Source organism: Phascolarctos cinereus, unplaced genomic scaffold (assembly GCF_003287225.1).
Source record: "Phascolarctos cinereus isolate Bilbo 61053 unplaced genomic scaffold, phaCin_HiC Scaffold_4;HRSCAF=312, whole genome shotgun sequence".
In the NCBI taxonomy this organism is placed as follows: domain Eukaryota; kingdom Metazoa; phylum Chordata; class Mammalia; order Diprotodontia; family Phascolarctidae; genus Phascolarctos; species Phascolarctos cinereus.
The window spans coordinates 229,376,218-229,388,938 of record NW_027555847.1 but is presented as its reverse complement, the minus strand read 5'-3'; the positions used below and the strand labels follow the sequence as shown (position 1 = coordinate 229,388,938).

General features: G+C 38.2%; 1 protein-coding gene across 1 annotated transcript in view; it reads left to right on the top strand.

The window, feature by feature from the left end:
* The window catches only part of GABBR2 (gamma-aminobutyric acid type B receptor subunit 2), an 822,765-nt gene that overhangs the window by 599,986 nt on the left and 210,058 nt on the right, over positions 1-12,721 (top strand). Inside the window, exon 8 of the mRNA XM_021008593.2 lies at positions 8,720-8,780. Within this exon, the coding sequence (XP_020864252.1) occupies positions 8,720-8,780 (61 nt within the window). The remainder of the gene's footprint in view (positions 1-8,719; positions 8,781-12,721) is intronic.

Below are 12,721 nucleotides of genomic sequence, written 5' to 3'. Positions count from 1 at the left end.
GAGAAATAAGAGGTGACATCTCCCCCCATCATTTTGCAGAGGTCGGGGTTCATGGGCATGGATCGATGCATATGACATCAGACTCTTTTTGATGTGTAGATTGGTTTTGCAGAACTTTTTTTCTTCCTTATTTTTTACTCAGGGGTGTGATAGAAGAGGAAATATAGTTGATATAAATAATAATAGTAATAATAGCTAGGATTTATATATCACTTTAAGGTTTAGAAAATGATTATTTCATTTGATCATCAGAACAACTCTGAGAGATAGATGCTATTATTATCTTCACAACAACTCTGGGAGATAAATGAGGAAACTGAGGCAGAAAGAGATTAAGAGATTTGCCCAGAATCACATAGATATTAAGCATCTGGGGCCAGATTTGGACTCAGATCTTTCTGCCTCCAAGTCCAGTACTCTACGCAATGTGACTCCTAGCTACCCCCCCAAAGAAAAGATATAAAAATCTGTTTTTCAAAAGGTTCATTGGAAAAAAAATTTGTTTTTCAAAAAGTCCATTCAGGCAAAAGGAGATGAGAGACTGAGCTAGGGTGGTGGTTATGTGAGTGGAGAGAAGATACTTGTGGGAGGTGTTGTGGAAACAAAATTTGACAACTGACTGGATATGTGAGATGAGTAAGAGTCAAGCAGAGTCGTATTAAGGTTATGAACCTGAGTGGTTAAAGGATGTTGATGCCCTCCACATTAATAGGTAAATTCAGAATAGGAGAGGATTTGGGGGGGAAAGTAACTAATTCTATTTTGGATATACTGAGTTTGTGGTCTTTTGGGGGTAGCCAGTTCTAAATGTACTATATGAAGTTGGTGATTTGAGACTGGATCACAGAAGAGAGACTAAGATGGCCATATACATATATGTGTATGTATCTGAGAATCATCTGCCTAGAAACGATCATTGAACCTACGGGAGCTAATGAAATCACTAAGTGAGACAGTGTAGAGAAAGAAAAGAAGAGAGCCCATGACAGAGCCATGGGGTATCCCTGTGGTTAGTGGTCTTGATGTGGGTGAGGATCAAGCAAAGGGAACTGAGAAAGAGTGGTCAGACTCATGCTTTACAAAGATAATTTGGGCAGTTGTGAGAAGGATGGATTGGAGAAAAGATAGAATGGAGGCTGGAAAACCAATCCAGAGATTCTTACAATGGAGATAATCATAATTAAACTACCTATCTCAGAGGATTATTTTGTGAAAAGTGCTTTATAAATGGTAAGGTGCTGCCTAAAGATAAGTTCCTATAATTCTAAGTGCCCGTTGAGGACGAAAACATTTAGGAGATATTTTTCTAAACAAGGTCTTTTGTGTTCTTCGAAAGGTTTCATGATTTAAAGATTTGGTAATTTTCTTAAAATTTATTTTTTCCCCTACAGGCAGCGCCTAGGGGAGGGGATAGGCAGCAATGGAAAAGAAGAAGGAAGATAAAACATAACAGGAGGTATAAAAATGAGTAGATAAGTGAGACAGGAGTGAGACAGAATCAATACAGAAAAAAAAACCCAGCATGGTGGGAAGAATCAATCAATCAATCAATAATCATTTATTTAAGTGCCTGCTTTGTGCCTGAGATTGTACTAGGCACTGAAGCCCAAGGAGCTGGAGTCAAGCAGCTTGAAGCTGACAACCAGAGTTTAAATTGTGGGAGCATAAGAAGACACAGAAACTAGCTGCATAAAGTCTTCAGCATATCCAGTCCAGTTAATTGTTCTGTGTGTGCGAAGTAGGTGAGCTCCCTGGCTTTTAGTCGTGCTGAGTAAGGAGGGGAAAGATCATCGAGTTGCTGAGTATGAGATGAACTTTATTTTACTCCACAGAAAATCCATGAGATAAAAAGGATTCATAGAATTCCATGAACAATAAAGCATTCACATCATAAAGAATCACAAGACATTAAAATATCCTGTTAGTCTCCATCCTCCAAGAAGGAAACTGAACTTGGGGTTGTTATCAGTATGACCCTTTGTCATTACTGCGAGTCCCTCTTTCCCACTGAGTGCTACACAGCCTTTCTACCACTTAATATAGGCCCAGATTTCCATAATTCAATGGGCCTGGAGCTTGTACTCTCAAAGATGGTGCTGCACAGGAAATATCACTTCTCTACTTGAAGAATGGATTCCAGAATCACACTGTCCAGAGAATCTAAAAGCTCTTCTTCCTCTACATAGGAGATAGAGATTTAAAAATAGGGTCTTGGATCTCCTTGATCAGGGAGTATATGCAAATATATCTCCCACTACCACGTGCTTCTGATGTAAGCTGTTCCTGTCAAAAGGACATCTTTGACACTTGGTGTTGCAGAGGGCTGCTTGACACTAGGGATTTTCCCATGGCAGATATGACCCAGGGCTGAGCTTGTGAATAACTGAACTCAGGAGGCTTTTCCAGAATAGACGATGAGGTGGTTTGAGGCAGCTGAGTGGTTCAGTAGATAATGTCGAACTTGGAATAACTAAGTTTGGAATGTTTCAGACCCTACGTAACCCTGGGCGCTTGCCCAGTTTGCCTCTCAACCAGTAAAATGGGTAAAATGTCATAAAATGGCAGCTCATCTCTTCTTATGGGGGAAAGAGCTTCGTTGTTGTAAAGGTCTTTCCAGTGCAGTTCTTTCCTCTCTATCACACTCTTAGAGTGAACATCAAGACCCATGTGTTAGTACTGGCTTTGCTACTCATTGACAAGAAAGTTCCTTTGGAATATCTCTAACATCCTTTGAAGGCAGGAAATCCTATAGTTCTTTGGAAACAGTGGATCAAATGAAAGGTTTGACTCAATCCTCATACAAGCCAGGTGTTGGGCCATCTCCAGTTGTCCTGATCTATATCTTGTCACTGGACACTGATGGCTCCAAAGGAGAAAGTGAGGCTGGTGACTTTGCCAGCCCTCCTTCACTTAAATCCAATTCACTTGCATGTCACGGCATCACCTCCCTGATGTCATGGCCCTCTTCAAGAACGAAGGATAAACAACAAGAACAACAAGAAGCCAGACCTTTGAGCTTAGAGTCAAGAAGACCTGAGTTCAAATCCAGCCTCGTACACTTACTAGCTATGTAACCCTGGGCAAGTAACTTAATCTCTGTTTACCTCAGTTTCCGCATCTCTAAAATGAACATAAAGTAGCACCTCCAGGATTGTTGTGAGGATCAAATGAGATAATAATTGTAAGGTGCTTAGCACAATGCAGCACAATAGTAGCACTGTGTAAATATTTTTTTAAAAAATTAATTAAAAATGAATGAATCTTAGTCTCATCAGATTTAGCTTATGGAGGGAATAACATACACACCCAATTGGGTATGGAAATCTATCTTACCCTAAACAAAAATAGGGGGGAAGGGGATAAGACAGCAGGAGGATAACAGAGGGGAGGGCAGACTGGGGGAGGTGGTAATCAGAAGCAAAAACTTCTGAGGAGAGACAGGGTCAAAAGAGAATAGAATAAATGGAGGGGGCGGGATAGGATGAAGGGAAATATAGTTAGTTTTCCACAACATGACTACTATGGAAGTGTTTTACGTGGCTACATAGGTATAACCTGTATCGAGTTGCTTGCCTTCTCAATGAGGGTGGGTGGGGAGAAAGGAAGGGAGAGAATTTGGAACCCAAAGTTTTAAAAACAAATGTTAAAAATTGTTTTCACACACAACTGGGAAATAAGATATACAGGCAATAGGGTATCTATCCTTCCCTACAGGAAAATAGAAGGGGAAGAGGATAAGAGAAGGAGGGGGAGGAGATAGAAGGGAGGGCAGATTAGGGGAAGAGGTATTCAGAATGCACATCATCTTGGAGTGGGGGAGGGACAGGATGGGAAGAAAATTTGGAACTCAAAATCTTGAAGAAGTCAGTGTTGAAAACTAAAATAAATTAATTAAAAACTATTTTAATTAAGAATCCTGCCTCAGACTCTTACTATCTGTGTGATGATGGACAAGTCACTTAACCTTTGTTCAGTCTGAGTTTCCTCACCCCTAAAATGAGGGAGGTAAACTCAATGACCTCTAAGGTCCCTTCCAGCTCTAAATCTGTGATGCTATGATCCCCCAAGGTTGATCCTGAGGACTGCAGCATACCCTTATTGTGATGGGAATATGGCTTCATCCATCTGTCAGTAACCAGTCATGATCATATTTTCTCCAAAAGTCAGACACATATTGCAAATTTTGATTAAATAAGAAAACTCATTATATTATAGTCATACCTCATGCATGCACCTAAAACATTTGGAGGCCCATGTGATAATCATATGGGCAGCATGGCCAAAATATTTTCTGCCTACATTTTCTCCAGTCCATCCTAAATATCATATTCACAGAGCAGTGTGGCTCATAAGATTTAGAGCTATAAGAGACTTTAAAAATCATAGATTTGGGGCTCATAAGGAATATATAGGCCCTAGACTACCACCCTTCATTTTACAAATAAAGTAACTCAGAGCCATTTCACAGAGTGGTAAAATAACTTGACCAAGGTTAAACAGCAAAGTCAGAATTTGAAACCAGGTCTTTGGATTTCAAAACCAGTGCTTTTCCTACTATGGCAAAATAACATCTAGTCCAAGCTTCTTTATTTTACAGATGAGAAAACAGAAATCCAGGAATACTGACTTTATCAATGTCATGCAGGATAGTAAGTAGCAGTCAGGATTCAAACCCAGGTCTTCAAACTCCAAATCCAATGTTGTTGTTCTTGTTACCCATGATGGTGCTTCTCCAAATGGCATGCCTCTCAAACTCTCTCACTCCTGAAATTCTTCTTCATCCTCCTCCTCATTCTCCCAGTTTATCATCCCTTCTCTGACTCTTCTTTGTAACTTGGAACTTTAGGTCAGTCATTTTCAAGGATGTTCTTACCCTTCTGAGAAACCCACTAACTATCTACATTTTCTACATCTGTTAGTGTTGGCTTCACCTCTTAGAATGTAAGCGCCTGGAGGGCAAGGATTGTTTTTGCTTTGGCACATAGTAAGCACTTAATAAATGTTTGTTGATTGATTGATTAGTGAATCCTTCACCCTGGTAATGTCTATACCTGCCACCCCATTTGTTTGGAAAGGAGGGAGGGTTGATTGTTACTTGAAGAAACAAAATACTGTTCATGGCCTGAAAGAGGCAAGGGGGTGATGCTGGGTGATAACATGTTATAAAGTATTTCTGCTGTCTAATATTTTTCTGAACCTCTGTTCATTCTTTAGTCTTTAGGCTTTAGTCTTCCTGAGTCTACTTTTAAAGACCTGCGCCATGCTTTTGTATGTCTCCTTGGCTCTGTGTCTCTGCTTCTGTCTTTTGTAGTTGTTCCTTTGTAGAGAGCTTCCTGTGGTTTCTTTTAAGGTCTTCTCCTTTTTTCTTTATAATTGGGATCATTTGTGATTGTGTTGTTAGAATTTCAGTTTTTAGACCCTCCATCCCTTTTGAGCTGTGTTCTCTTTTAGAATATATCGTCATGGAATGACGCCTATCTTCTCTCTGAACTTTGGAAATAATCGTTTCCTAAAGTCTAGGGTATATGTTTAGCTATGCCTAAGATTTATGTGCCTTCTCCATTCCAAATTCCAAGGTGATATGGTCATCTTCTTCTAAGATTCCAATCAATTCTGTATCATCAAATAGTTATTCATTGATTAAAATTATTCCAGAGGAATAATTCCCCTTACTACCTCCTCAAGCTTCTGAGGATAATGTGCACTTGGTTGAAATCCACTATGTTGGAGGAGGTACTCACATTGATGAGATCACATATCCATTTAAGTCCTTCTTTATTTCTGGAAATCTAGGGACCCAAAGAGAGAAATGATAGTAGAGATCATTTGGGTAAGAATCAACAGAGAATCAATCAGAAGCAATATTTTTATGGCAAACCAGACCCTGTTTTGTTGGGTTGTTGTTTTTTTAAAGGACAGCAAGTCAAGAATTTGTATTATTCCAACAGATGTTCACAAGGTTAGAACTACTAGATCTTGATTTTGTTTCATTTTGTAATCTATATTCAGAAATCATCATCTATATCCTCTGGCTGGCCGGACTATAAATAGTATACTCCCAACTCCCCAGGGTTGTTGTGAAGAAAAAATGAGAAGATAGTTATAAAGCACTTAATACAGTACCTAGCACATTGTAGATGTTTATTAAATTCTTCTTATTGTTGTTTTTTTTAAAAAAAAGCAGTAATTCTTCTGTCTCCTTTTCACCCACATTCTGTACTGCATTTACATACTCAGGTTCTTGAATTTTCTATAAAGGTTCTATAGATTTCTATAAAGAATTTTCTATAAGCAGGGATGTGATGATCTCCCTCTCCTTCTTTTAGACCTATCATGAGTCTCATTTTTACCAAGTCTTGATGTTAACTGTGAAATTGTATTTATCTCCTCATGTTAAATTGTAGCCAGTTTCAAAACTTGAGGGATCACTAAATTAAGAAGTTACAAATGAAAAGTATAGTTTATCTTTCGACTATTACTTACTGATATAAAATAAAGCGCTTCCACAGAGTTTTCTCTTTAAAAGTTATAATTTTTATTCTGAGACTCTCAGAAGTAATGGGGGACCAAGGCCACTCCCCCATTTGGAGGCCCCTAGCCATAATTAATAATAATAAAGAAGGCATTTTTGAGGATACCTCAAAATGTTGCTTTCTTCAAAACTTAAGTTGTTTTCTTTAGAATTCTTATAAAAATGAATGAAAATGTTGTTTTCTGGCAGTTTTCATAGTAAAATCCAGTATATTATTGGTTGTCCCTGCTTTTGTTCCTTGCACTCTCAATATAACCTGTTACCCAGTGATGTCATATGACTTTCCAAACTCACTATTTCAGTTAATTCAGATGCAAAAATTTTATCTTTCACAGGCATGTAGTACGGCCAATTTAATTGCCAGGGTTTTTTTCAGGTGGAATTTAAGCAATATGGAACTGATAGTCTCTACAGAAAAGCCACCCAAGATGAAGGCCTACCATTCTGGCTCTTTGCTTGGCAGATTATGTGAAAATTGAACATGGATTTTCATTGGAGTAATCCAACTTTGATTCAGTTAGCCATTTGTGTCAGTAATTGAAATAATGCAACACAATGCTGTCTTTTACAACTTTTTGAAAGTAGTTTCCTAAAGTTACATAAGTAGGAATATAATTACTTAGACAATAGCCTTTTGTTCTATAAAATAAGATATGACACTTCATTTTCCAGTAAGAACAAAGCGGTTTTTCACCTTTGACAAGTGAGGTAGAGAGAAGGCCCTGAAAATGTCAGCTCTTTCAAACTCAATATTTAAAAAAAAATTTTAATATAAACACTGGCAATGTCTACAAATGTTTCTGATATAGAAGACTGGCATATTTTCAAGAAGGGTGATATTATTAAATTAGTTAGGTCTCTGCCTCTCAAGGTTTTTGCAAGCTCTCCGCTCTGTTCTGGAGCCATATTTTTATGCCTCAAAGTGGTCCATTTGCATAAAATTAAATAGCACTTTTAAAGAGGTTGTGTACTTCCATAGTCCCTTGAGGACATTGTAGCAAGGAATAAAAAACAAGATTGTTTCTCTGCCTCTCCACATTACACATTATTTCAGTTTACCTTCATACTCTTATGGTGTTTTCATCTCATTTCTTTCACAGAGAATTGAGGTATGAATTCTAAGCTGATAAACATCCTCAGTTGTCATTTCCATGTTAAAAAGATGTCAAAGTATCTCTAGAGAGTTTTGTTTTGTTTCATTTTGGTTTTTTTGCTTTGCCTGAATACTGTCCAGGTGCCCTCTAATATTCCAGATAATTCATGAAATCAAGTTTTAGATGCTACTTGGGGCTTAGGGAGGAAAGCTATTTCCTCGTTCCCTCCAGAAAGAAATAGTACCATTAATTGGTTTTTATATAGAGAGAGTGACATAGATTTCTTTTTGGTTCGAGTTTCACATCTGACACACACTAGCAATGTGACCTGATCTTTGTTGGTAGAGGGAGTTTACTCACCAGGAGTTCTCTATACCAATGAAATCAATGTTTAGAACCAAAAGAATACAAAAACTCAGTCAAGAGGCATATGAGTCAGTTAATAAGTGTTTATGAAACTCCTACTATGTGCCAGACACTATGCTAAGCACCAAGGAGATGAAGAAAAGTAAAAGGCAGTCCCTACTCTGAAGGCTCTTGATCTAATGTGAAAAGATAACATTCCAACAATTAGGTACAAACAGTTATTAAGTACAAAAAGTTACATACAAGATAAATTGGAGATAATAAAGTCTTCCTATACAGAGTGGGGTTTTAGCTAGGACTTGAAGGAAGTCAGGAAAGCCAGGAGGCAGAGATATGTGGTAGGTATACTAAAATTCATGGCATCCCAAAAGTCTTAGTGAATTTCTAAGTTATTACAACTTTTGGAATAACCCAGACATACTTTCTGGTTTTGAGAGATGACTGTGAAGTCCGGCGAGGCCACAAAATTTATGTAGGGGCATAGGTTGCATAGGTTATTAAGCATATATTTAAATTTGTTACCAAAGTATCAGAGTATTGATTGCATGCTACAAAACCTACCTGTAAGAGCCACAACCATGTTATAATTTGTTCATTTTTAAAAACTAATAAAGCCATGACCTAAAGAGTATATTTTCCTTAATTAATGATCATAAATGAACTTCAGCTCAACTTACTAGTACCTGATCTTATAAGGAACTGCTTTTTTGTGTGTTTGTTTTTTTAGGGTCAAGTCGTGTTCAGAAATGGGGAAAGAATGGGAACCATCAAATTTACCCAGTTTCAAGGTAGGATTTGCATATCTACTCTTTCTAGCCTGTAATCTTTGTGCTCATCCTTTTTTATGAAAGAAAACTGCATTTCTGTGTAGGCTTCAGATACAAAAAGATGTATGAATGAAATGAGCCACATGCAAATACAGAGAAAATCTGATGGGGGATTTTATCTTTGAAAATGTCATTTTGGTTTATTCAGAATACTATTCCCTAGAATAATACTTCATCAGGTTAGAGATTTCTTGCTACCTCATTCCAACTATATAACTCTGTGGCAAACCTCCAGTACTCTCAAGACTGCCCAAAATCAATTGGCAAATTTATTACCTAGAAATATTCTTCTCAATAAGTTTGAACTGAATATCTTCTGTTCGTCAATAATTAAACCATTTATGTATTGCCAAATGCAGGGTGGCCCAAAAGTCTTAATGCTGTTTTAGTCCTTCCCCCACCCCTTTTTTTAACAACAGGAAAGAAATACTCCAAGACTTTTGGGACACCCAAAGAAGATAAAACACTGAACTTAGAGCAATAACACTTGAATTTGAATCCCAGCTGTACTAGTTACCTAGTTGTATAACCTTGGGTAAGTCATTTCACTTTTGAAAGGTAGAAGTTTCTCATATGTCTTATTTTTTTCCAGACATGATTTCATTGGTATGAGGCACTTCTAGTGAGGAAACAAAGCCCTCTACCAATTTAGATAAGCAACTGTTCTACAATATAGTCTTAGAGAGGTACCTGGCTTACTAAGATGGTGTGACTTGCCCAGGGTCACACAGCTAGTATATGTCAGAAGCGGACTTGAACCCAGGTCTTCCAGGCATCAAGGCCAACTTTCTATCCACTACACTATACTGCCCCTCTTCTTCATCTATAACAGAGATAATAATACTTGTACTATACTACTTACTCCTAAGGGATATTGTGAAGAAAGAGTGAGTTAAACTTATTAGGATTATACTGTTTTTACTCACCTTACCACCCACTTTCTTTCTTTATGATTTGGGGGGAGGAAATTTTGGGGGAAATATTTTCCTAGGATACCTGTTCCCACTTTTTCATTTAAGTTTGGAAACGGCAACCACAGCTGCTAGTACAACCTCCCCAGAGGCTTTAAAATATCAATCAGTCTCACAGTTAGAAACAGAACGTTTTCCTTAGAGACAATGTTTGACACAAAGTAGAATGCAGCTTGTCCTTAAGAATGACGACCAAAGGTTAAGAAGGAGAAAACAACCCCTGAATGTTAGATACTGGCTAAGGAAGGGAGTAAGTGGAAGTGTGGTACCATATTCCTGTCTCCCACCTTCCCTACTTCTTACTGGTCTCCCACCTCCCCAGAGCTGTCACTTCAGCACTTAGAGGGAGTAAATTGTGGCAAGTACAGCTGAATAGACTTGACTGAAGGGCAGAATAAACCTCAGACCTTCCAGTGGGAGGATCAATCAACCGATTGACAAGCATTTATTAGTACCTACTAAGTGTCAGGCATCATGGTAGGGCTGAGCTGGGGATAAAGCATAAAGAATGAAATAATCCCTACCCCCGAGGGGCTTATATCCCAGTAGGGGGAATAAAAGTTCATAAAGCATAAATATAAAATTAATAAGCAGTGTCTTCAGATCTAGCTCTTCCTTCTTTGCACCAAAAAAGTATTTATGCCTTTAAATCTGAAACTTGAAAAGAAAGGAAATATGTATAAATACAATCTTTCGATCAATTATAAATTCTTTTGTACTCTCTCCTACTCGTCCTCTATCTCAAACACACTGATATGGACAGCTTTTCTACTCAGCATTACAACTTTAGTAGTAAGCCAGGACTCAACTCTTCCTCTTTTCCTTTCCCCCAGGATTTTAGAAAATATAGAGAAAAAGGAAGAAAAATATGCTAGCAAATCCTTCAGTAATTCTTTTTTTTTTTATTATTTTGGTGAGGCAATCAGGGCTAAGTGACTTGCCCAGGGTCACACAGCTAGGTAGTGTCATCAAGTGTCTGAGACCAGATTTGAACTCAGCTCCTCCTGACTCCAAGGCCAGTGCTCTATCCAGTGCCACCTAGCCACCCCTCCTTTAGTAATTCTAATAGCAGCTTATAAGCTCTTTGACATCAGAATAGGTCTGTACATCCCCAGTGCCTTGCATAACACCTTGCAATTTAGCAATTCAATTCAACAAGCATTTATTAATTACCCATTAATTACCCAGGCACTCCTGATACAAAGGAAATAACAAAGTATTTATATTGCACATAGTATATACTCATTATCAGGAGAGGTTTATGTTTATATGGTACTTTACAGTTTATAAGCCCTTTCATAAGAATACCATAAGATAAATGATGAAAGTATTATTGTGTTGTTTTTACACATAAGGAAACTGAGGCTCAGATAAGTGAAGTCAGTTGCACAAGGTCACATGGCTATTAAACATTGAAGATTGGATTTCAGTCAAGTCTCTTGACTGAGCTCTGTATAAATGAATTGAATTAAGAGTTGGGTCTTCAAAAGTCAATCATTTCCTTCTATCTAACCTAAACATTTTACCCTTCTTTGATATTGTCTACTGGGAGCTAGAAGAGGAGCTAAAGATAAAGGTCATATGGAAACCTAACTGAAGGGCAGCCTAGAAAACTCTCCCTAAAGACACCTCAAACATATGCTAGGCTGTGGATTGTCAGGGTGGGGAGGGGGGAACAGAGAAAGAAACAGCCAGCGGGTGGAGGCTTATTCCTGAGTGATCAATTGCTTTGCCAGGTGGTCAATTTAATTCTTTTGTTAAATCCACCCAAGTAGCCAAGTGGTGACATATCAGGTCTACTTTTTCCCCCACTGCATTAAGTACAAGATTGCATCAAATGCTTAGTAATTTAGTCTGTTGACCAGCTGCACTCAATCATTGTAACAGAAAAGGAAATTAAATCAACCAAAGGATTTGACAGAATCATTGTTTAATCATTTATGTTTGGACCAGACCTTAGTGTTCATTTAGTTCAGCCCCCCTACTTCCTAGGCCTCAGTTTACTCAACTGTAAGATGAAGAAGTTGGATTAGATGGCCACAGGGGTCCCTTCTACTTCTAGATGCATAGTCTTTTGTTGTTGTTAAGTCATTTTTTCAGGCATGTCCAACTCTTCATGACCTCATTTGGGTTTTTCTTAACAAAGATACTACAGTGGTTTGCCATTTCCTCCTCCAGCTCATTTTACACATGAGGAAACTGAGGCAAGCAGGGTGAAGTGACTTACGCAGGGTCACATCACTAGTAGTGTCTGAGCCCAGATTTGAACTCCAAAAGATGAGTCTTTCAGACTCCAGGCCCTGCACTCTATCCACTGAGCCACCTAGCTGACTTGTATGTATGGTCTATGATCCATCATTTTACAGCTAAAGAAACTGAGGCTCAGAGAAATTATATCATATCTTACCACTGGTTAGTAGGGAGCCAACCTTGGAATCAGGAATACCTGGTTTCAAGTTTTGCCTTTCATATACACTGTATGACGATGGCCAAGTCCCTTAACTTCTCAGTATTCCAGCCAAAGCCCTAAGATCACAAGCTTTGGAAGAGTTGCTGATTTGCATTGGTGGAGAGAGTTGTCCACATTGGGAGTTCCACATACCAGTGAACACAGGTCTGGACTCTCCTCCCCTCTCCAATTAAAACAACCAAAACCACTGACCAATTATTGATATGGTACTATTAAAGAGATAGACATTATGGGAAAATCTAGATAGATTTGGTCACTTCTAGATATGCCTGTTCATGTTAAGTGGATACCAGTACTGTTATAAGGAAACCATAAAATTAAAATAAATTACATTAAATTGCCAGAGTGACTTTTGAACTGGACTGTGGTAAATCTAGAGTTGCTCCCTTGCCCAAATCTTCTTAGCCTAATAGAGGTTTGCTTGTGCATCCTTCTTTGGCAGGTAACTGACAATAATGTCA